The sequence below is a fragment of the Rhinoderma darwinii genome, chromosome 9, assembly GCF_050947455.1.
Source record: "Rhinoderma darwinii isolate aRhiDar2 chromosome 9, aRhiDar2.hap1, whole genome shotgun sequence".
Lineage (NCBI taxonomy): Eukaryota > Metazoa > Chordata > Amphibia > Anura > Rhinodermatidae > Rhinoderma > Rhinoderma darwinii.
The window spans coordinates 235,604-261,566 of NC_134695.1; the positions used below are offsets into that span (position 1 = coordinate 235,604).

Below are 25,963 nucleotides of genomic sequence, written 5' to 3' on the forward strand. Positions count from 1 at the left end.
AAAAGCTTGCTACTAAAAATGCCTGGGTTAAAAGTGTAAAGGGGCAAATGTTCAAACATAGACAGAAAATACATACCGTATTTTCCGGACTATAAGGCGCACCGGATTATAAGGCGCACTTTCTATGAGCGCCTTGTAAGCAATCATGTTTCATATATAAGGCGCACTGGATTATAAGGCGCAGCACATTACCGTTAAATAAACCATTGCTCAGACTGCAAGTCAAAATTTATTACACTTTTTAACAATAACTTGCAACTGGTTCAGCTGTAATTGCAAATCAAAACGTTAAGGGTATGTGCACACACACTAATTACGTCCGTAATTGACGGACGTATTTCGGCCGCAAGTCCCGGACCGAACAGTGCAAGGAGCCGGGCTCCTAGCATCATACTTATGTACGACGCTAGGAGTCCCTGCCTCGCTGCAGGACAACTGTCCCGTACTGTAAACATGATTATACTACGGGACAGTTGTCCTGCAGCAAGGCAGGGACTCCTAGCGTCGTACATAAGTATGATGCTAGGAGCCCGGCTCCTTGCACTGTGTTCGGTCCGGGACTTGCGGCCGAAATACGTCCGTCAATTACGGACGTAATTAGTGTGTGTGCACATACCCTTACCGTACTTTTTCAGTTCATTCCTCCACCAGAAATCCATCAAATCCGTCATCTTCAGTGTCGGAGTTGAACAGTTGGGCGATTTCGGCACCAAGCATGGGGTCCTCCTCTTCATTATCCGAGTCGGTTTCGTTGCTGCTGCTAGGCTCTTCAGTGGTGATTCCAGCCTTCCTGAAAGCTCGGATGACACTGGAGACTGATACATTCTTCCAGGCATCCACGATCCACTGGCACATAGTGGCATAACTCGCACGGCGTTGCCTCCCTGTTTTGGTGAATGTGTGGTCACCTTCTGTCATCCAATGCTCCCATGCAGCTCGCAATTTAACTTTAAATGACCTGTTGATGCTGATATCTAGCGGCTGGAGCTCTTTGGTTAATCCACCAGGGATGACAGCAAGCTCCGAATTAGTTTTCTTCACTTGGGCTTTGACAGTATCGGTCAAGTGGGCGCGCATCGAGTCACAGACCAATAGGGATGGGGATTTGTGAAAAAAGCCACCCGGTCTCTTGACGTAGACCTCCCTCAGCCACTCACTCATCTTCTCCTCATCCATCCAGCCCTTTGGGTTAGCCTTAATGATGACACCAGCAGGAAAATTTTCTTTAGGCAAAGTCTTCCTCTTGAAAATTACCATGGGTGGTAGTTTCTGGCCATTAGCCTGACAAGCGAGAACTACAGTGAAAGATGACTTCTCATTTCCTGTGGTACGTATAGATATCGTACTGGTCCCTGTTTTCTCAACAGTACGGTTTACGGGGATATCGAAAGTGAGGGGAACCTCATCCATGTTAATAATGTGTTCTGGCTGGATATTCTTTTCATTTATCTTGGTTATGCAGTAGGTGCGGAAAATGGCCAGCTTCTCTTCATAATCCTTTGGTAATTGCTGGCACACAGTAGTTCTGGTGCGAATGGAGAGATGACGCCTTTGCATGAAACGAAAGCACCATGAAGGACCTCCTCGAAAGTCCTTGATCTCCATGTCACGTGCTAAAGCAGTGGCTTTGAGTCTAATAGAGACAGTGGAGACGCTTCTACATGCGTTTCTCTGTTCCATAACCCACTGTTCTATTTTGTCCTCCAACTGTGGCCACCTTGCTTTGTTTCCTCGGAAACTCAGTTTGGTCTTCTTTACTTGGCGGAGGTCATCTTCTTGTTTTCTCCACTTACGCACCATGGATTCATTAATGTTGAATTCTCTTGCAGCTGCCCTATTTCCATGCTCTACTGCATAACTTATAGCTTTAAGCTTGAAACCTGCATCATAAGCATGTCTCTTAACAGGAGGCATTTTTTGGGGTAGTGGGTATAGTTAACGCTAAAGCAAAGATATATTGCAAGGATCCTACAGAGCTGTAAGTATCACTCAGTGTGGCTCCTGATTACAGTGGCCGTAATGCTCAATCTATTTATGGATACTGTAAAAACCCAAGTGAAGAATAAATTCATAGGCGCACGGGGGGGAGGAGCATGGTGTGTGCTGTGGTATGCCGCCGCCGACCCCTGCCGCCCACGATAGAGGTAAAGGATCCTGTATGAACCCCTCTCTTTACTGTCGGGTTCATATATAAGGCGCACCGGATTATAAGGCGCACTTTCTATTTCTGAGAAATTCTCAACATTTTATGTGCGCCTTATAGTCCGGAAAATACGGTACTTCATCTTATTGCTCCATCTCAGCATCCTGCAGCTGCAAGACAGCAGAGCAACCATTGAGCCCTTATGCCTAGTTTGGTTCACACTTTCAGAAAAATTGAACCCTTTAAAGCCATCTAATGCACAGTCACAGCAAACCACTTCAGTGTCTTGATATTTTTTTTTATTCTCAACTTCCTGACGCTGCTGGAGTCAGAGAATCGTGTGTGGTGGAGCCCAAGTGTTATGGAATTGCTAGTTGAAGTTTATGGAATTAGGTGAGCGATAACCCAAAGGCTGCTGGAGACTGTCACGAATGAGCGTGCAAATAAATCCGCAACACCAAATCCATCACAACAATGATCAACAGAGTCTAGGTAGGTTGGTTTTTGCTGCATAGAACCCAGGTTGCTTTAACAGAGTTCAGTGTTGGATAAGAAGTGCAATGCAGGCAAACCAAAACAGGTAACAAGGCAGCCAGAGGATAAACAAAGAATCCAACTCACAAAGCTAGGGGATGTCTGGAATATCAGATGTCAGAACCAGCCGTGATCAGAAAGTCCAAATCAGAAAGCAAAGGGTAATCCAGAGGCAAACCGAGGTCCAGGTCCAAGAAGCCAGTAGCTTGATCAAACACAAGGAAACTAGGAAATTCACAAGCAAAGAAAACAGGGAGGAAGCCAAGTATAAATACTCCACCCTTACACCAGACAGGAAGAAAGACAGAATTGGGATAGGCTCAACAAGTAAAACCAGAACCGCCCAGAAGCTAGACGAGTAGTCATGGTGATCTTAAAGGAACAGACATTTCCTTAATAGGACCTCCCTTTTTACGAAGGGCCACCAGACCATTAAACCATGGCCTAGGCGTCAAAGGAAACTTCAAAATGAAAAATTTTAACTAAATGACTAGCATGTACTGAATAGGCAGAAACCCAAGTTCGTTCTTCTGGCCCATACCCCTTCCAGTGCACCAAGTACTGGAGAGTACCCCTGACCCTTCTCGAATCCACAATCATCTGAACCTCAGACTCTACATCTCCTTCTAGCTGAACTGGAGGAGGAAGTTTCTTGAGTGGATTAGATAGTGGAAACATTTTTTAAGGAGATATTTGTGAAAAACATCATGGTTTTTTTAAAGATGAGGAAGAGCTAGACGAAAAGACACAGGGTGTCCCGAACTGTGGGTATGTGAACCCATTGGGCTGTACGGCCATAGCGGGATAGCAGCTGGCCAACAAGAATAAATAGCACAGGATACAGGGTACAGGTAGCAGGACACGGGCACAACGGGACCAGGATAACACTAAGGGACCATTTGCAAGACTAACATAGGAAAACACAACAATGATCAGGCAATGAGCAAAGGGGCAGGGCTCTTATTATAGTCCAGGGTGATCATGGGCTAATTAATGATAAGGCCAGGCACAAGCATGCGTGCACACCCTACGGGACACAGCGGATCGGTGCGGAAGTGAGCACTGGCGTCTCCTGGGAAGGAGATGCGGGCCAGCGCTCACAGATCCACAGCTGCAGCCGCCGGGGGGGGGGGGGGGTGAGTAATCCTGATGGTCCGCGGCCATGGACTCTACACAGGGTTAATATCTTCAACAATTTCATATGGACCAATAAACCTAGGGGCAAACTTACGAGACGGTACTTTCAGTCGCAGATTTTTTGTAGAAAGCCACACCTTTTGACCCACACTAAACACAGAACCCACCGTATGGTTTTTGTCAGCATTTTTCTTTTGAATATCTTGGGAGTTCTTCAGGTTCAATAAAAACTGATCCCAAAATGGGCACAGTTTATTTGATTCATCTTCTACCTCAGAGTTATCACTAGAAGAGGCGGAAAATGAACCAAAACAAGGATGAAAATCATAATTACAGAAAAATGAGAATTCAAGAGAAACATGGTGACGATTATTTATAGCAAATTCCATTAATGGAAGATACGAGACCCATTCAGTCTGATTATCAGCAATATAATACCTAAGATTAAAGTTTGATTAAAGCGCTCAGTTTGACCATTGGTCTCGGGTGAAAAGCAGAAGAGACCGATAACTGTACACCAAGTTTCTTACAGAAAGTTCTCCAGAAGTTAGCCACAAATTGTACACCTCTATCAGAGACAATATTTTCCGGAATACCATGCAGACGAACCACTTCATCAATAAATAATTTAGACAGAGTTTTTGACTCAGGGTGGTGAGGCAATGGAATGAAATGACAGATTTTACTGAAACGGTCCACCACATCCCAAATGACAGTTTTCCCTTCAGAGGGAGGCAAATCAGTGATAACATCCATAGACAGATGAGATCTAGGTTTCTGTGGAACAGACAATGGTAGTAGTTTACCCATAGGATGAGTTTTAGGAGTCTGAGCGCAGACACCACAGGCAGAGACATAGGAAATCACATCATGAGACAAAGACGGCCAACAATAGAGCCACGAGACTAAATTATTGGTACCAGTTAACCCTGGATGACCACACAAAACAGAATCGTGTAACTCATTGAGCAAACTAAATCTGAACTGAGGTACAAAAAAAAATTCCCAGCAGGAGTGGTTTGAGGAGCGAACTGCTGACATTTTTTAATCTCAGTTGCGAGATCGGCAATATTGCAGAAACCACTATCCCTTTAGACAAAATAGGTTCAGGCTGAATGTTCGGGACCTGTATGGAGCAGAAACTTCAATATGATGCATCAGCCCTGATATTTTTAAACCCGGGTCTGTAGGTTACTATAGGGTGGGGTACAATAGGGCAATCATACATTCTATTGGGAGGGAGAGATTAACAATCTATTTCAGAAAAGACATCCTCAAAGTCTTGAATGCATGCAGGCAACATTAGTAGTAGACAAAGCCATGCAAGAGTCATAAAATTTAGGATTCCACTTAATCAAATTTGCTTTTACCCAATTAATAACAGGATTACGTGTTTGCAACCATGGAATACCCAATATTACCTCAGAAGGCAAATTTTCTAGGATAAAGAAAGATTAGTTCAGTATGCAAGGTACCCACATCCAAAGTAACAGGCGGAGTGGAGAACATGACCGACCCCTGAGAGAGAGGGGTCATATCAAGACCCAACACTTTGACAGGGCTACTCAGTTGAACAAGGGGAGTAGCCAATCTTTTAGCATTCTGAAAATTCCAAAAATTGGCCGCAGAACCACAATCTACAAAAGCCTGACCAGAAATACAAACATTATTAAACAATATATTAACTGGCAAAAGGATTTTTTGAGAAAAATTGGGAAAAACCTGGCTGCCCAGATGGCATTTCCGGGGGCCATCTAGGCTCTGAAGTTTTCTGGAACTGGATGTCTTGGAACAGTTCTTGAGCATATAACCAGCATCCCCGCAATAGAAATACAGCTTTTTGCGTTTCTGGAAAAGTCTCCGTTCATGAGAAGACATCGTGGAGCCCAACTCCATGGGCTCATGCGAGACCGATGGAGGGATCTCAGCGCAGAACGGAGGAGAGAACATTGTTGAACTTTCACGTTTGCGCTCTCGTAGATGTCGGTCAAGATGCACAACAAGAGTCATGCTATCCTCTAAAGTCAAGGGTGGAGTGTAACTAACTAGATTTTTCAAGGTTTCAGAAAGTCCTCGGTGGAATTGACATTGAGTGCTGCATCGTTACACTGTGAAGAGACGCATCACCGTATAAATTCCAAATGAAAATCTTTGACAGGACGCCGTCCTTGCTGGAGAAATAATAGTTTGGCCTCAGCCACTGCAGTGATATCTGGTTCTCCATATATTAAACCTAAGGCCTCAAAGAAGATCTCCAAAGAAAAAAAGTTACTTAGTACGGTTGAAAAAATACACATGTCCATCAAGTTCCACCACGGGATGGGAGAAGGGAAGGGAAAAATGTCTACACATTGATATAGGAGCTGATGTTTTTTTGTTCTAGGAAATGATCCAACCCTTTTATAAAAGGGAACCTGTCACCAGCATTTCACCTATTGAACCCTCCTCAACCCTTGCTGGCCGCTGCTGTCAAAAGTTCATTGGCGTTGTCCCCTCTCCTAAACTCCTCCTCCGACCATAAATAACAGTCTGCAAACATTTTGCGCTTTTTATGGTAATAATCCTGCAGTCTCGTTCGTTTCTCTTCTTATGGCTGCCCACAGCCAAAAAAAGGGCTCGTCCTGAATGCCGAAATCTTGTATGAGATTGCGCGCATGTGCCCGTCATGTACGATCCGACACCCTTCTCTGCTTCCTCCGGTCTTCAAATCTAGTTACTGCGAATGTGCCGCTATGGTGCCCCAATGCACGCACGCACCACCACAGGACATTGATGCACAAGTGCTGTATTTTGTGTGTGTTGGGCAAAGCAAGGAGCTCTCAATCAAAAGTATGGAGGCGGGGTGAATTCGGAAAGGCTTGAAGAATGAAGATGTGACTCTTTAATGTTCATTAACATACGGCACAGGAACATGAAAAAAAATGCAATACTAAAAGGTACAGAGCCTACTTATAAGAGAATTATAGGTTACATAAAAAAAATATTTCAAACACTTCCACCAGGTACTGCTGTATTAATAGGTGAAAGGCTGGTGACAGGTTCCCTTTAAAGCCATCTAGTGTCCCTGCTGTGACCAGCTCCTGCGGTAGGCTATTCCATAAATTCACAGTAAAGAAGGCTTGTCGCTTCTGAAGAGTGAACCTTTTTTTCTCCAGACGGAGGGAGTGCCCCCTTGTTTTTTGAGGGGGTTTTACATGGAACAGACATATTTTTTGTATGTGCCATTCATCTATTTATATAACTTAATCATGTCTCCCCTAAGTAGTCTCTTTTCAAGGCTAAATAGGTTTAATTTTTTTTAGTCTTTCCTATTAGATTCTCCATGCCCCTTATTAGCTTTGTTACTCTTCTTTGCATTTTTTCCAACTCCAGAGCATCCTTTCTATGAACTGGAGCCCAGAACTGAACTGCACATTCGAATGCTTTGTAAAGTGGTAATATTATATCCATGTCCCGCGAGTCCATGCCTCTTTTAATACATGACAATATCTTGCTGGCCTTTGAAGCAGCTGATCGACATTGCATGCTGTTATTTAGTCTATGATCTACAAGTATACCCAGATCCTTCTCAACAAGTAACTCTCCCAGTATAGCTCCCCCTAGGAAATATGATGCATGCACATTGTTGGTACCCAGATTTACATTTATCTACATTAAACCTCATTTGCCAAGTGGATGCCCAAACACTTAGTGTGTCCAAATTCGCTTGTAATTTATGAACATCTTCTATAGACTGAACAATACTTCATAGCTTGGTGTCAAAAATAGAAAAAGTGTTATTAATCCCATCCTCTATATCATTAATAAATAAGTTGAATAATAGTGGTCCCAGCACGGAACCTTGGGGTGCACCACTTATAACTGGACACTATTCAGAGTAGGAATCATTGACCACAACTCTCTGGACACGGTCATTGAGACAATTCTCAATCCAATTACAAACTATGCTTTCTAAACCTATAGTCCTTAATTTACCCATTAGACGTCTATGAGGGACAGTGTCAAATGTCTTTGCAAAGTCCAAAAACACTAAATCCAAAGCGGCCCCTCTGTCTAGGCTTCTGCTCACCTCTTCATAAAAACAGATCAGGTTAGTTTGACAACTACTATCCTTAGTAAAACCGTGCTGGCTGTCACTTATAATACTATTTTTTGTCACATAATCCTGTATATAGTCCCTTAATAGCACCTCAAACATTTAAGCTAACTGGTCTATAATTACCCAGGGAAGACATAGAGCCCTTTTTGAAAATAGGCACCACATTTGCCTTGCGCCAGTCCATTGGCACTATACCAGTCACTAGAGAATCTCTAAATATTATGAAGAGGGGGACTGTAATAACTGACGAAGCTCTTTAAGAACTCTAGGGTGTAACCCATCTGGTCCCGGGGACTTGTGCACATTTATTTTATTTAAACTTAACTTGGACCATAGTGACATGTCAGAAGTTTTGATTGGCGGGGGTCCGAGCACTGAGACCCCCACCAACCACTAAAATGAAGGAGCTGAAGTGCTCGGAGTACGGACTCAATAGAAAGTCTATGAGCCCGTACTCCGATACATTTATTTCCCGAAAAAAGCTAAACAGACGCGAAGTGGCTGATCACTTACACAAGCGCTTCAGCTGCTTCTTTTTAGCGATTGGTGGGGGTCTCAGTGCTCGGGACACCCACCAATCAAAACTTCTGACATTTCCCTATGACATGTCGGAAGTTTGTTAAATGTTTAGCTACACTTTAACAGCAGTGGCACCAGCTACATCAGCTACTCTTTCTTCTGTTATACAACAGAAGAAAGAGTAGCTGACGTAGCCGCTGCTACTGCTGTTAAAGTGTAGCTAAACATTTAACAAACTTACGACATGTCATAGGGACATGCAGAGCTAAAGAACCCATTTAGTAACTCTGCCTTCTCTTAATCCCTTGTGACCAACTCCCCATTACCACTATTTAGGGGTCCTATATGTTTAGACCTTGTTTTCCTCACATTTACATATTTGAAAATTTTTGGGGGGCATCAGGTCTCAACGAAAAAGCCCAGGTTTGAGGATCTCCCTGTAGAAGTGACGACACCAACTCGCTGCTATTCAGTTCTAGAGGAGGAAGGTCTTAGTCGAAAATACATTTACAACTCTCCCGAAAATGAACAAACTACTTCCGATCACCAGAAAAATGATCGGGTAAGTTCACTTTAGATTCACCCGGAGTTGTGACTAGAACGACTGTTTGGGCCTGCGCAGTTACATAATGTTCGATTTTTACGGCCAGAGCTTGTACCAGCTTAGTAATATCATGCATCTGTTCCACCAGGGCTTGCATACGTTCCGTCGTGAAAAAATATATTTTTAAAGTCTAGTGAATATACTATGGAATCGCTAGTTGAGCAATTCCCAGGGTGAATGTTTATGGAATTGCTAGATGAGAGATTCCCCAAAGGCTGCTGGAGACTGCTGGGAGTGAGCGTACACATACGTCCGCAATCCCGAAATTCGTCACAACTCTGAGCAACAGAGTCTAAGGCTACTCTATAATATTCGCCAGAGCATACCGCAAGGCAGGATGGTTTTTGCTGCATAGAACCCAGGTTGTTTTAACAGAGTTCAGAAAAATTGAACCCTTTAAAGCCATCTAATGCACAGTCACAGCAAACCACTTCAGTGTCTTGATATTGTTTTTTATTCTCAACGTCCTGACGCTGCTGGAGTCAGAGAATCATGTGGGTGGAGCCCAAGTGTTATGGAATTGCTAGTTGAAGTTTATGGAATTAGGTGAGTGATAACCCAAAGGCTGCTGGAAACTGTCACGAATGAGCGTGCAAATAAATCCGCAACACCAAATCCGTCACAACAATTATCAACAGAGTCTAGGTAGGTTGGTTTTTGCTGCATAGAACCCAGGTTGTTTTAACAGAGTTCAGTGTTGGATAAGAAGTGCAATGCAGGCAAACCAAAACAGGTAACAAGACAGCCAGATGTCAGGAATAGCAGATGTCAGAACCAGCCGTGATCAGAAAGTCCAAATCAGAAAGCAAAGGGTAGAGGCAAGCCGAGGTCCAGTTCCACGAAGTCAAAAGCCAAAAAGTTACAGGGTATAGTCCAGTGCTTCCCAACCTTTTCAGGCTCGAGGCACCCCTGGAAAAAAAAAATGTCCTCAGGGCATCCCTACCAAAAATTGTTTGTTTACAAAACGACAAAGAAAACGTCTAAAAACAAGCACTACACTCTTAGGCTGGGTTCACACAAGCATGTTACATCCGTAAAGGACGGAAAGTATTTCGGCCGCAAGTCCTGGACCGAACACACTGCAGGGAGCCGGGCTCCTAGCATCATAGTTATGTACGATGCTAGGAGTCCCTGCCTCGCTGCAGGACAACTGTCCCGTACTGTAATCATGTTTTCAGTACGGGACAGTAGTTCCACAGAGAGGCAGGGACTCCTAGCATCGTACATAACATCGTCCCGGCTCCCTCCCTGTGTTCGGTCCGGGACTTGCAGCCGAAATACGTTCCGTCCTTTACGGACGTAACATGCTCGTGTGAACCCAGCCTTAGGGTATGTTCACACGCAAACTCAAAAACGTCTGAAAATACAGAGCTGTTTTCAAGCGAAAATAGCTCCTGATTTTTAAATGTTTTTGTAGCAGCTCGCGTTTTTCGCGGCATATTTTACGGCCGTTTTTGGAGCTATTTTTCAATGGAGTCAATGAAAAATGGCTCCAAAAACGTCCCAAGAAATGACCTGCGGCGTCTTTTTACACGCCGTATTTTGAAAACGATGCGTAAAATTACGCCTCGTGGGAACTGAACACCGTAAATCCCATTGCAAGCAGTGGGCAGACGTTTGGAGGTGTAATGGTGCCGTTTTGTTTGGCATAATTCGAGGCATAAACTGCCCGAATTACGTCTGAAAACACATCGTGTGAACATACCCTTAGGGTATGATCACACAGTGTTTTTATTTTGTAAGGCAGAAAATAAAAAATCTGCCTCCAGATTCCTTTAGGAATTTTTTTCACTGTGTTTTCCACCCACTTTTTTTTTAAGCCGTTGGAGCTAATGCAAAAACCACAGGCAAAAAAAGCACCAAACGAGCGCCACAGCTTTTTTCTGCCTCCTATTATTTTAAATGGGAGGTCAGAGGCGGATACCACTCAAAGGCCATCTCAGCCCCGACTCACAGTAAAATGACCATCAGCCCCCCTCACAGTAAAATAACCATCAGCCCCCCACTCATGGTAAAATGACCATTAGCCCCCCACTCACGGTAAAATAACCATCTGCCCCCCCTCCCAGTAAAATTACCATCAGACCCCCGCTCACAGTAAAATGACCGTTAGCCCGCCATTCACAGTAAAATGACCGTTAGCCCGCCATTCACAGTAAAATGACCATCAGACCCCCACTCATAGTAAAATGACCATCAGCTCACTCCAGTAAAATGACCATCAGCCCCCTCCAGTAAAGTGACCATAAGCCCCCTCCAGTAAAGTGACCATAAACCCCCTCCAGTAAAGTGACCATCAGCCACCTCCAGTAAAGTGACCAGCAGACCCCCACTCACAGTAAAGAGACAATCAGCCTCCATCCCCCCAGTACAATGACAATCAGCCCCCCTGTAAAATGACCATCAGCCCCTCTAGTAAAGTGGCCATCACAGATAGAAAGTGTGCTTACACCTGGGGAAGGAATAAGTAAGGAGGTATAGGAGGAGAGAACTACAACTCCCACCATGTCCAGGCAGTTATTATGGGATATCGGAGAACATTACAGGGAGAAGGATTAGGAGGAGAGAACTACAACTCCCAGCATGTCCAGGCTGTTATTATGGGATATTAGAGGAAATTACAGGGAGGAGGTATAAGAGGAAAGAACTACAACTTCCAGCATGTCAAGACTGTTATGTGATACCAGAAAACATTACAGGGAGGAGTATAAAAGAGGAGAGAACTACAACTTCCAGCATTCCCCTGGCTCAAGCTCTCACACAATTGCTAAACTATATAAGAAATACTTACCCTGCCCAGCGTTAATGGCTCCTCTCCCTCCGTCAGGCTCTTCTAGTGGGAAGTGGTGGCCGGTACTCGTAACAGACGTGCGCATGCCACGTCTGCTACAAGCATAGTTAGAGTAAGTGTCAGGGGCGGAGCTTGTAGCAAAAAAAACTACTTTTTTTAATTTTGTTTTTTTAAGTTGATGAGCGGAGTGTCGCAGCACCCCGGTTGGGAACCACTGATATAGTCAGTAGCTTGATTAAACACAGGGAAACCAGGAAATTCACAAGCAAAGAAAAAGAGGAGGAAGCCAGGTATAAATACACCACCCTTACACCTGACCGGAAGAAAGACCGAGAAGTGGTATTGGCTCAACAAGTAAAACTAGAACCGCCCAGAAGCTAGACTAGTAGTCATGGCGATCTTAGAGGAACAGATGTTTTCGAACTCCAGGCCTGAAAAGGACCTGGGAGCGAGGATGGTAAGCATATATAGAGGGGGGGTCAGGTATTTGAATAAATTTAGAGGTCTAAATGAATTTAGGGGTCTGGTCTGGGGTCCGAACAAGTTTAGGGGTCCGGTGTTTGAATTTAAAGGTCTCTTCTTGATGCCACCCCTGCCTCCATCCTGCACTTTTCTCATTTGTGGCTGTGTGTGGTACCATTGTTTAGGAAACTACAGCTCTCAGCATGCGCTGATCATTTGTCAAGTCTTGCTCGGAGTTGCACTTTCACAGAAATGGTGTGTTGTTTTTTTTAACAGGCCTCTGCCGACTAGAATGCCCCCACACTAACTTTCATCTAGCTTGTAAATGCTTAAAGACGGGGGATAATTTGCTATGGGGCCCAGCATTGTCTAGTTATGTGCCTGCTATTAACTGTATCTGCACCCTCAGGCACTATTACTTTGGCAGTGTTGTATTTGGAGGCATTGGACAGCACTGTAGGTACAGTAATGAGGCACCTGGGGTAGTAGATGGCACAATACTAGTGTTAGCAGCAGGTTTGCATTGTTAAAGGGGCAGCAGATTCAGGGGGTTATGTTACTATATAGAGTGGAGATGTCATTCAGAAGTGAGGGGACAAAGATGTCTGGGCAGCAAACACTTCTGTCAACAGAAGAAGTTGTCATGGCAGTTTAAGGCCCTTTTACACAGGGCAAGGATCAGCCGATGTACGAGTGCCGTTGATTAGCTGATTGGCTTTTTTATGCGGCCAATAAAATGGTTGCTAGTCGGCAGCATATCATCCTGTAAAAACAAGGAGATGTGCTCCTGACATGATAGAAACGTATGGGGATGAACGATCATAGTAATGATCGCTCGTTCACATACGTAACTGATCATTGCTCCTTGTGAAAAGAGCAAACAAGTGCCTATGGATGAGCTGACTCGTTGATCGGCGTTCGTCTTCACAGACCAAATTGGGGTCATGTAGAAGGACACCTAGGCCGGATGGAGAAGAAAAAGGAAAAAAAGGACGTCTACAACCAGAGAAGACGTCCCTAGTTAGTCACAGGATTTAATTGTTTTTTGTTCTGCCTGTGTAGAACAGGTATCTGACCACTATATGCCTACTGTATGGCGATATTATTGGTCTTTGGATAGTGGCAGCATTCACTTGCCCTTAACTAAAAGAGCAAATGTACATCCATTCCTGATGGAGTGTATAATTGTTTGAGTTCCACTTTTATTTTCCTTCATGTGTTGACGGTATGACTTCTAATAATGGCAAAGGGGATTACCAAACAATGAAAATTTGCAGTGAGAGATGTGCATTTTTTTCCCACCACCCAACCCCTCCAGATTTTAATCCTGAAGCTAACAATATACACGTAGTACAAATTGGGAAAATTTGCAATCAGCCAAGAATTTAATCAATGTATAGTATCAAACAACAATCTGCAGAGCGCATTACATATTTCAGACATCTACATAATACCAGCTATAGTTTATTTCTCAAAGCAGGCATTACACACATTTATAACAATGCTCTTCTAATACAAGAATTTGTACATTGCACGTCCATTATATATTGATATTGGTATATTTAAGATCAACCTAGTGACACACTTGTGCATGGCAGGTAAAGAGTTGAAGCATAAACCTCTGAATATGTAAGGGAATAGAAAACCAAGTAGCAAGCAAAAGATGGCGTAAGCAGGATCAGTATGACGATCATTCACATGCAAGGAACAGCTGGGGATCTACAGGGATTGGGAGAAAGGGATTATCAGAAAGATTATCACAAAAGGAGAGGGAATGAGAGTGTGACAAAGGGCAGAAAGACAAAGGAAGAGAGATAGGGGAGAAAACAGAGAAACAGGGTAATGATCCTCAGTGAGAAAAACTTGAGAGGCACAGAGATCACAGGTAACTGAATGATGTGAGAATAGTGACATCACCAGAGGTTTAGAGGAAGGCATTACAGAAACTACAAATTAGAGGAAAAACAACAGCACAACAGGCTGGTAGCCAAGAAATATAAAATTGACCTCAAGAGTTATTAACCCTGGACCCTTTAACTCAGCTCAACATCTACTTGAAGCAAAGCAGCCGCTTCTACGGTGAGATTGATTTAATTTTTTAATACTCCGAATATTTTATTGTCACCCTCTACTACCAACTATCTCTTTGAATAGCCCTTATAAACCTGTACTAAGCTTGCATGAACATTTCTTCCAAGCATATACCCTCACACCGCTAGCATTTCATGCTATAGTCTAGCTGCACAGTCCACCAGCACCTCTCCAACCTACATATACAGCATAGCATTTATACCCTTATACTGTTACCAAACTGGAAACAATTGCACTATCTACAGCTTTACTTAGAGATCTGTAATTAGAATAAACCACAAGGAGGGAAGATGTTTTTATCATGGCCTACACACTAAATTACAGATGCAGCAGAGCTAAATTTGTTTTTTTAATGGTTTCTTTTGTGCCTCATAAGTACTCAAGTTTTAATTTAGAAGAATCAAAATAAGTGTCTACCTATTAGGAACTCTACTGCTTTTAATTGCAATTGTATTTGTAATTTCCCCTATTGTATAAGGTTAGTCTTACAAACCAAACCTTTAAGCAACCTTAAGACAAAGCTCGCACACAGAGTTTTGGTGCAGTTTTTGGCTCAGTTTTTTATTTAAAGTCAGAAGTCAATCCAAAAGGGAAGGAAAGGTATAAAGAATGATGCATCTGTTTGGATTAGAAGAAATAAGCCAACAACTGAGCCAAAAGCGACATCTAAACTGTGTGTGTGATCCTGGGCTAACTGCAGAATAGTAATGTGAGAATGTTACTGCTATTTTATTGGCAACACTTATGCCAAGAGATGCATTTTTCGCAAGCACCTATGTCAAATCAAGAGTTCAACTCTGTTTTCTGGTCACCAGCACAGACTATAGTGCTGCATTTTTTTAAATTGAGATTCTCATAAGGAAACTTGAGAACACAGACCTAACAGTTCTCATTTTTATCATAAACGGTTTCTGTTCTTGTAGCTTATAAAGCAGGACATAGACGCACAGATATTTCAGTTGTACAAGTGATGCAGGTTATTACTGCTTTTGTTTTACGTAGTGTTTTTGCATATTATATGCAATGAGCTAGTTAAAATGTGCATCCATGTCTAGCTTGGTTTATCAAAAGGCATCCACATGAACATGGGTTTTATGTTGCATTGCTCTTGTATCTTGAGCAACTCTAATTGAATAAGCAATGTAGACATCATAAGTTGAGGCCAGCTGTTCTGCAACCGTGCAAAGGAATCCATACATATAGATAGGTAAAGTCTTATGCACTGCAGTTTTCAAGAGCCATTGCGCAACGTGGAGCTCCTGGGTACCAATGGAGAATCTATAAGTCCCCCATCTACCATGCGCAATTAATATTGCTAGTGTCTTTTTATGTAGAAAAGGGATCTCCTCAGGCACCATGGCTGAAGTGCAGCGGCTAAACCTGTACCCCCTATACCCAAGCCCCTGAAATCATCTAAGATAACCAATGTCTTTTTCAGTGTAGCTGCCATATCTTTTGTGGTGAAATCAAATCCAGATCCTATCAAATCACCTATAGAAGCTTTTACCAAATGGAAAATGTTTTTGGTGCTACATACCTATGAACTTGGGAAAGAGACCTTTAAATAAGAACTCGACATGAAACATTTTGCGTCGGCCCCCATACAGTTCAAATCAATAAACAAAAATATAGCAAACATTTTATATTTGCAGAAAATAATGTAAGAATATTCTTTTAACAAAAAATTCAAAATTATTTCAGAGATCTTCCTTACCTAAATTTATTTTAATCTCATTAATGTTATAGCTCAAGATAAAGAATCAAATGATGTGACTGCTGACAAGCAGCTTTTCTCTGTAGTCAGCAGAGCACCTATCCAGCTACGATCCACTCTAATGAGCTATGTACGACTGCCATGCTATATTGTTTCCAACGAGGTTATGTAACACATCCCTAGCAACAAGTGTGCCTCAAATTATTTTTTTTCTTCTAAAGGAAGATTGGCAGGGCTTAAAGTACTTGTTTCTTTCTCTTTGGCTATGTTCACATTTGCAATGTGGCTTCTTTTCCTAAAGAAATCCACAATACTCTGCCGTACGGACCCGATTTACTTACAATTGTGGTTGTGGTTTTCATCAATTTGATGGGCGCAGCTTTCAGCATTATTCTTGCTATCAAATTTGCTGGAACCAGTTAGTGTGAATACAACAATACTGCCGAGTTAGCCATATTGTCTGAATACGATTTTTCTCGATACACTTACAAGGTGTTATGCTCATTGTTTAGCTCATGACCAGCTGTCTTCTTCAGCAGTTTGAAGGGTCTACCAGACAAAGGAATAAATACCTTTATCAAATGTTGTTTCTATATAACTTCCGGAGTACTTGAATTATTAGGGTCAGGCCACACGTAATGCAACAACTGCAGCAATTCCAAATGGATTTTACATGTGGAAATTCTGCAGTGTTTTCACTACATAAATGGACATACTGCCGAATGAAATTCCGTAGAGAATGTCAGTTTCCATAGATCTTTACTGCAGGTTTCCGCATGGAAAATCTGCTCTGGATTTCTGCAGTATTTACCGCACACTTAGACTATTGTGTCTGTCATTGCAGATATGTCTCGGGAACAATTGGAAGGAGTGGTCCGCACAGTTGAGACCCTTTTAAGTGAGGCAGAGGCACTGAGAGCGCGGTGCCAAAAACAGAGTGATGAAGTGAGACAACTATGTGAAGACCTCAGGAATGAGAACCGGGATCTCGTAGATCGATTTTCCCAGGCAGAACGAGACCTGGGTGAGGTGAAACGCTCGGTCAATGAATTAATGGACACCAAAGTGGCGTTTGAAGCCAGGGAAAGGCAAGTGCGAAAGTTGAGCAAGCAACTCTAAAGAAGAACTCACAGACATGGATTCCACAGTTTTTGAATCGAGCCTGGTCTACTGAATAGACACTGGTGAACATAGTTTACGAACAGCTTGTAAGGGTCTATGCCCCCACTTACCCAGTACATCTATTGCAGTTACAATCCCAGACAGAAGAGCAGCTCCTTAGATATAGTAAATTGTTTCTTCAGTTAATGTTTCTTAGTTCTTTATGAGATTTACTGGTTACTTAAACCTCTCTCACATGAGAAATGTAGAATATACACTACTATAAATAAGTAAAGCAAATTAATATGTATCATTTGTGATATGGACATTGGTAGATCGTGTAGAAGTCAGTCTCAGTGCTTGGTATTACACTAGTCGATGTTTAATCAGCTGCAGCCGAGCAATGAAATGTGAACGAGACACTACATTCTTTTGTTTTTCTTCTTTCCCTGTATATATTATAGGTATATATCATTACTTGCATAAATACAAAATATTTTCAAAGCCCCAATAGCATAAAAAATGATTCAGGCATCGTATTTAATCTAGAAGTTCTTAGGCCCTGTTCACACCGAGTTTTTTGGTGCAGAAACCGCTCCGCAAAACTCGTGAAAAAACGCCAGAAAATGCCTCCCATTGATTTCAATGGGAGTTGGACGAATTTTTTTACCACGTGTAAAAAAAACGCATCGCAGTAAAAAGACCGGTTTCTGCCTCCAAAACCCCATTTCAATCAGTCAAAAAAAAACCTTGACGAGTGTTGACGAGTTTTTGTCAAACCACTGTGCAAAAACGTCTGGAGCAGTTTTTGCAGGAGGAATTTTCCTCCTGCAAAAAACTCAGTGTGAACACAGCCTAATTGATTAAAATAAACTTGTTTGCTACCATGTGCCTCTGTATGATATAGGATGACTCGCATGGAGAAAAGTTACAACATAACTGGATACATCCCCATGTGTGTGAAGACGGACACATTCAGGCTGAGACTGCTGGAGATGTATTCGTGAGGACAGACATTTGTTAGCAGCAAAACTATAATTCAAGTATGATCTTTACTTTAATCAAAATACAAACTCCAGGTATAAAATGCATATAATGATCACGGTAAACATAAATGAATGGCAGTCATACAATGTTTCATAAAGGTTATAGTTCATGTAGATAGGTAAACATAATTTGAAGTAGACAATAACCCTAAAACACAGCCATCTATATCAAGACATGTGTGGAGAAATGCAGCTATCCAGCATTGCTATACCATCACAACATTGTAGAGCTTTGTCGGTTAATGAAGTAACTTATCACCAAAGGGTTAAGTAGCGTGCTTTGTCTTGCGAGGAGTACTGAGCCGATTAAGGATGATTAACTGGGAATTGGGGACAGTGTGACGAAACTGAAAAAATACTTAACCGCTTCTCAGCTGATACACAAGTGAAAATCTATTCCACAAAATGTAGGGTTTTATGGCTCACCCTATCCATTGCATTATAGATTGTCAAGTAATGTTAATAACTAAAAAATACCTGTAGGGTAATAGGTCTTACTCATGATAGTTAGAGCCTATAGCGGTCAATTTCAGTTGTGATGTAAATTAAATTAACTGAGTGGTCGCTATTTGCGTCACTGTGTAAATCTTTATCATAAAATTACTACAATTGGAGAGATTTATAAAAATTAACCCAGAGGGACAATGGAGGCGTTGAGGTGGATGATTTTATTCTGCCTATTTCATTATGTCCTATGCACAGAGGTTTATGGGCAGAAATGGCAGTCCCACAATATTTGACATATGTATCTTTTCACAAATAGTAAGAAGTTTGCTTCAGAAAAAACTTAAGAAAGTGCATCACTTAGAAAGGCACATCATGAAATTGTTCCCAAAGTATAATACTATGTTTGGTTCCAAATATTGTACCGTGTGAACTTCAAAATAACAAATGGCGATGTCCCAAGCAGTCTTTATGGCTGTAAGACGAATAAAAAGCTGGAACCCGCGTCCAAATTTGAAGCACGTTTCCATTGATCCAGTCAGATTCAGGTAAAGTGATTATAGATAAATCCTTTCAGCATTTTACAGAAAATATCAGAGCGCTACCAGTAATCTGCAACTCCTCAATGGATTCCAGATCTAGTACAGGAGGACAGAAGTCACCCAGCGGGGTTCCATTGATGGCAAGTTTGAACATGCCAGACTCCGGAAGGACTAAAATCTGAATTTAGAAAAATAAATAAATGAATTACTAATTAGGAATTATAACATTAGGATTAATAACTAAAAAGAACACTGGAAGGTGTTTGTCTACATGATAGAACCACTTTAAATTTAAAATTGCAGTTGAAGTATTCTATATTAATAAAATTCTATATTGATATCTGTTTTATTAGGAACATTGTCCATTGGCATTTAGAAAATATAGTGGATCAGATTTATCAATGTGCCCAAACTGCAAAGCCTCATGCACACCTAAGAGATTGTATACTCACAAATTTTCTACAAATAAATATAGATATATAGGAAAAGAGTGCTCCTTGCCTCGGGCACTTCTGTGTATCTGTTGCGGTAGTTACTATGGACCCATCAGGTGTAGGATAAAACTTTTTATTGGACAATTAGTTGTAAAACAATAAAATGGATAAAAAAAGACTGCTGCAACGCGTTTCAACCTCATGCTGAGGTCTTAGTCAGGCATAAAAATCTCAGGCATCCTGCATCTTAAATAGCCATATTGTATGAGTCACACCCGGGTTAAACTGTCAAGGTCATAGTTCAGTGTGGGAGCTTTTCAAAAGGTGAGTGAGGATCGTTCTTTTTTTCTAGACATAATATTTACATATATTTCCATCTAATGTAGAATTTCTTGTTTTTTGTTTATTGTACCAACAAATTGTTTATAAGAATTATATTTTGGCACATTTCAACTTATATTGCAGAACCCTGCAGGGCTCGATGTATTCATGTTATTTACAACATTTTTCTAGACTATATTTTGTATCAGATTTATTTCTTTCATATGCGACCTAGTGTACTTTTAGCAAATTTATTCTGATGAGGCTATTCTTTCTTTTTACTTACTGATCTTAAAATTAATATATTTTTTTTTGTTGGCTCATCCTAGACCATCGATATTCTCCAAATAGTCATAAACCTTCATGAACAAGAGAAAATGCTAAAGGTAATATTACAGAGATATTTTTAGTTTTTTCTTTGTTATTTATTTTGTTTTCTAATCCTCTATTATAGTTTTCTATAATGGTACTGATCGAAACTACAGTTCGTTACGCAAAAAATAAGTCCTCGCACGGCGTTATTGATTGAAAAATAAAAAAAAGTTATGGCTCTTAGAATAAGGCAACACCAAAAGTGAATGATTGTTTACAAAACGTATTTTATTGTGCAAACGCCATAAAACATAAAAAAAAAAATAAACATATGGTATCGCCGTAATCGTATCGCCCCGCAGAATAAAGTGAATATGTCATTTATAGCGCACGGTGAACGCTGTAGAAAAAAAAGAATAAAAAAACAAATAGCAGAATGGCTGTTTTTTAGTCACCACGCCACCTAAAAATAGAATAAAAACTGATCAAAAAGTCGCATGCACCCCAAGAAAACTACAATGGATTCATCAAGGGGTCTAGTTTCCAAATTGGGGTCACTTTTGGGGGGTTCCCAATGTTTTGGCACCACCAGACCTCTTCAAACCGGACATGGTGCCTAATAAAAAAAAGAGGCCTCAAAATCCACTAGGTGCTCCTTTGCTTCTGAGGCCGGTGCTTCAGTCCATTACCGCACTAGGGCCACATGTGGGATATTTCTCAAAACTGCAGAATCTGGGCAATATGTATTAAGTTGCGTTTCTCTGATAAATCCTTTTGTGTTATAAAAAAAATGGTATAAAGAGGATTTTCTGACAAAAAAAATAAAATGTAAATTTCACCTCTACTTTGCACTAAATTTCTGTGAAACACCTAAAGGGTTCATAAACTTTCTAAATGCTGTTGTGAATACTTTGAGGGGTCTAGTTTCCAAAATGGGGTGTTTGATAGGGGTTTCTAATATATGGGCCCCTCAAAGCAACTTCAGAACTGAACTGGAACCTAAAAAAAAAATGAGGCAATACTTCGCTTCTTACATTATACTGATAATGAGCAGTGCCCTCCCTGAGATGACCCCAGTTTTGACAGTTTGTATAAACGGAGACCCCTATTAGACCGTTCCAGTGCCCGGTTTTCCCAAGCATACACCCCCGAGAAGTGTATTTCTATTGATGAGTCCCTGGTACATTTTAAAGGGAGGGTTCAATTCCGCGAGTGGGAGGGATGGACTTGTCAGGACTACAGCGCCATGCGGTGTGGTATAAGAAGCTGGCCATGCACATCATACAGATGGCTTTGTACAATGCGTATGTGCTGCATCGATGTGCAGGCCAGACGGGAACTTTCCTGGAATTTCAAGAGGTGATTATTAAGAACCTAATCTTTAGGGACCAAGAAGGGGGGGCACCCAGTACTTCTGGAAGCGAGCCCACACGCATCGTACCAGGGCAACACTTTCCAGGAGAAGTTCCCCAAACTGGCAAGAAGGGAAATAGTCAATAGAGGTGCAAAGTCTGCTATAAGAGGGCGATAAGGGATGACACAATATATCAATGTGACACGTGTCCCGAATAACCAGAGCTCTGTATGAAAGAGTGTTTTCAAATTTATCATACATCCCTTGGTTTATAATTTACCCCAATTTTACTTACCCTGATGCACTCCGCACAGCTTATCCCCCCCTCGTCTTTCCCCTCTGAGCCCTGCTGTGTGCCCAGGCAGCTGATAACAGCCACATGTAGGGTATTGCCATACCCGGGAGAACCCACATTAGTTTATGGGGTGTAGGTCTCCGGTCAAAATGCTCACTACACCTCTAGATGAATGCCTTAAGGGTGTAGTTTTTAAAACGGGGTCACTTCTTGCGGGTTTCAACTGTATTGGTACCTCAGGTGCTTCTGCATACATGACTTCGCACTAGAAAATCCCCAGTAGGCCAAATGGTGGTCCTTTCCTTCTGAGCCCTCCCATGGGCCCAAACGGCAGTTTATCACCACAAATGGGGTATTGCCGCACTCAGGACAAATTGGGCAACAAAATGGAGTATTTTATTTCTTGTGAAAATAAGAATTTTTGAGCTAAAATGACATATTATTGGAAAAAATATATATTTTTTTAATTCCCAGCCCAATTCAAATAAGTTCTGTGAAGAAACTATGTGGTCTAAATGGTCACATTACCCATAAATGATTTCCTTGAGGGGTGTAGTTTCCAAAATGGGGTCACTTCTGGTGGGTTTCCATTGGTTTGATACCTCTGGGGCTCTGCAAATGCGACATGGCACCCGAAAACCAAACCAGCAAAATCTGTACTCCAAAGAACACACAGCGCTCCTTCCCTTCTGAGGCCTCCCATGGGCCCAAACGGCAGTTTATCACCACAAATGGGGTATTGCCACACTAAGGACAAATTGGGCAACCAAATGGGGTATTTTGTTCCCTGTGAAAATAAGAAATTTTGATGAAATCTTTTCCAATAAGATGTAATTTTTTATTTTTTTAATGTCACAGCCCAATTGAAATAGGTGCTGTGAAAAAACTGTGTGCTCAAAATGCTAACAACAACCATAAATGAATTCCTTGAGGGGTGTAGTTTCCAAAATGGGGTCACTTTTGGTGGGTTTCTATTGCTTTGATACCCCTGAGGCTCTGCAAATGCGACATGGCACCCGAAACCAATCCAGCAAAATCTGGACTCCAACAAACATATAGCGCTCCTTTCCTTCTGAGCCCTCCCATGGGCCCAAACGGCAGTTTATCACCACAAATTGGGTATTGCCACACTAAGGACAAATTGGGCAACCAAATGGGGTATTTTGTTCCCTGTGAAAATAAGAAATTTTGATCACAAATGACATTTTATTGGAAAAAATGAAATTTTTTTCATTTCACAGCCCAATTCAAATATGTGCTGTGAAAAAACTGTGCGGCCAAAATGGTAACAACAACCATAAATGAATTCCTCGAGGGGTGTAGTTTCCAAAATGGGGTCACTATTGGGGGATTCCTACTGTTTTGGCACCTCAACACCTCTCCAAACCCGGCATGCTGCCTAAAATATATTGTAATAAAAAAAGAGGACTCAAAATGCACTAGGTGCTTCTTTGCTTCTAGGGCTTGTGTTTTAGTCCACGAGCGCAGTAGGGCCACATGTGGGACATTTCTAAAAACTGCAGAATCTGGACAATACATATTTAGTAGTGTTTCTCTGGTAAAACCTTCTGTGTTACAGAAAAAAATGAATAAAATTGAAATTCAGCAAGAAAAATGAAATTTGCAAATTTCACCTCCACTTTGCTTTAATTCCTGTGAAATGCCTGAAGGGTTAAAAAAACTTTCTAAATGCTGTTTTGAATACTTTGAGGGGTCTAGTTTTTAAAATGGGGTGTTTTATCAGGGTTTCTATTACATAGGCCCCACAAAGCCACTTCAGAACTCAAGAGGTACCTTAAAAAAAAAGGCATTTGAAATTTTCTTAAAAATATGAGAAATTGCGGTTTATGTTCTAAGCCTTGTAACGTCCAAGAAAAATAAAAGAATGTTCAAAAAACGATGCCAATCTAAAGTAGACATATGGGAAATGTGAAGTAGTAACTATTTTGGGTGGTATAACCGTCTGTTTTACAAGCAGATGCATTTAAATTCAGAAAAATGCAATTTTCTCTAAATTTTGCAATTTTTCACCAATAAACACTGAATATATCGACCAAATTTTACCACTAACATGAAGCCCAATGTGTCACGAGAAAACAATCTCAGAATCGCTTGGGTAGGTTTAAGCATTCCGACGTTATTACCACATAAAGTGAAATATGTCAGATTTGAAAATGGGCTCTGAGCCTTAAGGCCAAAACTAGGCTGCGTCCTTAAGGGGTTAATGTGGTAAATGACTATTCTAGCTGAAAAAGTCTGGTTTTTAATGCAATATCTACATAGGTGTATAGAGGCCCATTTCCAGCAACTATCACTCCATTTTGCAACGCCATGCCATACCCTGTGGACAGCGCTTGATTGGAGCCAACTTCATCCTACAACAGGACAATGACCCAAAGCACACCTCCAAATTATGCAAGAACTATTTAGGGAAGACGCAGGCAGCTGGTATTCTAGCTGTAATGGAGTGGCCAGCGCAGTCACCAGATCTCAACCCCATAGAGCTGTTGTGGGAGCAGCTTGACCGTATGGTACGCAAGAAGTGCCCATCAATCCAATCCAACTTGTGGGAGGGGCTTCTGGAAGCATGGGGTGAAATTTCTCCCGATTACCTCAGCAAATTAACAGCTAGAATGCCAAAGGTCTGCAATGCTGTAATTGCTGCAAATGGAGTATTCTTTGACGAAAGCAAAGTTTGAAGGAGAAAATTATTATTTCATATAAAACTCATGCATTTTTTTAAAAAAAAAACATATTTTTATTGTTTTTAACAAAGCATTTGTACACATTTGAATCTTACTGTACATTTGATACGTTTAAGACATCAGTTGCGTTACACAGTACAGTCAGATCAGTATCCATGAATCAAAACAAAAGAAAACGAAAGCAGATACAAAAGAAAAAAAAAAGAAAATACAGTTACTCGTGACAACTCGCTGTCATATTGTATAAGGTCAAAAGATTGAACTTGACCAGGTAAGACTGCGTGATTGTTTACGGGGATAGAGATATGTTATATGGTAACATTGAGAAGTTATGAGCACTTGAGAGCCATATGTCCCAATTATTGAGAAAAACATCTGTTTTGTGAAAAGCGGAAGCGGACATACCTTCGTACAAACAGTTATCATTGATTCTTTTTATCAGGTGAGATACAGATATGGAGGGCTTCTCTTTCCAAGTGGAGGAAATAATTTGTCTTGCAGCAATGAGAACATGTTGCATGACTATCTGGAATTCTCTTGGCTAAGTAGCACGGTCAATCGATAATAGAGCTAGCCCTGGATCTGGGTCTATATGTAACCCAAATAGGTCAGAGAGAAGCTTGAATACTATATTCCATAATGATTGAGCTTTTTTACAATTCCACCACATGTGGAAGAAAGACCCCTCCTGCGAACCACAAGTCCAACATGTAAGTGAAACATCAGAAAATAATTGTGATAATCTTAGCGGGGTGTAATGCCATCTATAGAATATATTTTTTTGCATTTTCAATGTGATTAATGCATTTAGAGTGTTTGGGGACCATATTTAGAGCCGATTCCCATTGGTGATTTGAAATTGGTGGTTATAATTCAGTTTCCCAGTGAGACTTGATAGTGAGGAGTGGGTCCGAGCTTGGGGTTATCAGGAGTTTATAGCATTTGGAGATACCCTTATTGGAAAGAGTGACTGAGCTCATAGTACCTTTGTATGACATGGGGGAGGAGGGAAGGACGATAGAATATGTCGTATTTGTAAATACTTGAGGAAATCGTGCTTAGGAATGTTATAGTTAGAAGCTATGTGAGCAAAAGAGACAAAGGAACCATTATGCCACAATTGGTGCATTTTAGTAAGATTATTATTTTTCCAATTAGAGATAAGTTAGGAATGGCTATTTCTATGGGTTCTAAATGTTCATAAGGATCTAAATGAATCAATTGTTTTTTTGTCAGAAATGACCGGCCACAAAGCGGATATGGCTCGTATGGTGGAGAGTAAATGGTGTGAGTGGCCAAAATGTGATATAGCCAC

General features: G+C 41.3%; 1 protein-coding gene across 5 annotated transcripts in view; it reads right to left on the reverse strand.

Moving 5' to 3' along the window:
• Positions 1-18,890: 18,890 nt before the first annotated feature.
• The window catches only part of LGALS12 (galectin 12), a 68,655-nt gene continuing 61,582 nt past the window's right edge, over positions 18,891-25,963 (reverse strand). For all 5 annotated transcript variants that reach the window (XM_075837167.1, XM_075837166.1, XM_075837165.1 and 2 more), the window contains one exon: positions 18,891-19,405. In XM_075837167.1, coding sequence (XP_075693282.1) covers positions 19,259-19,405 — 147 coding nt within the window. In that variant the 3' untranslated portion in view covers positions 18,891-19,258. The remainder of the gene's footprint in view (positions 19,406-25,963) is intronic.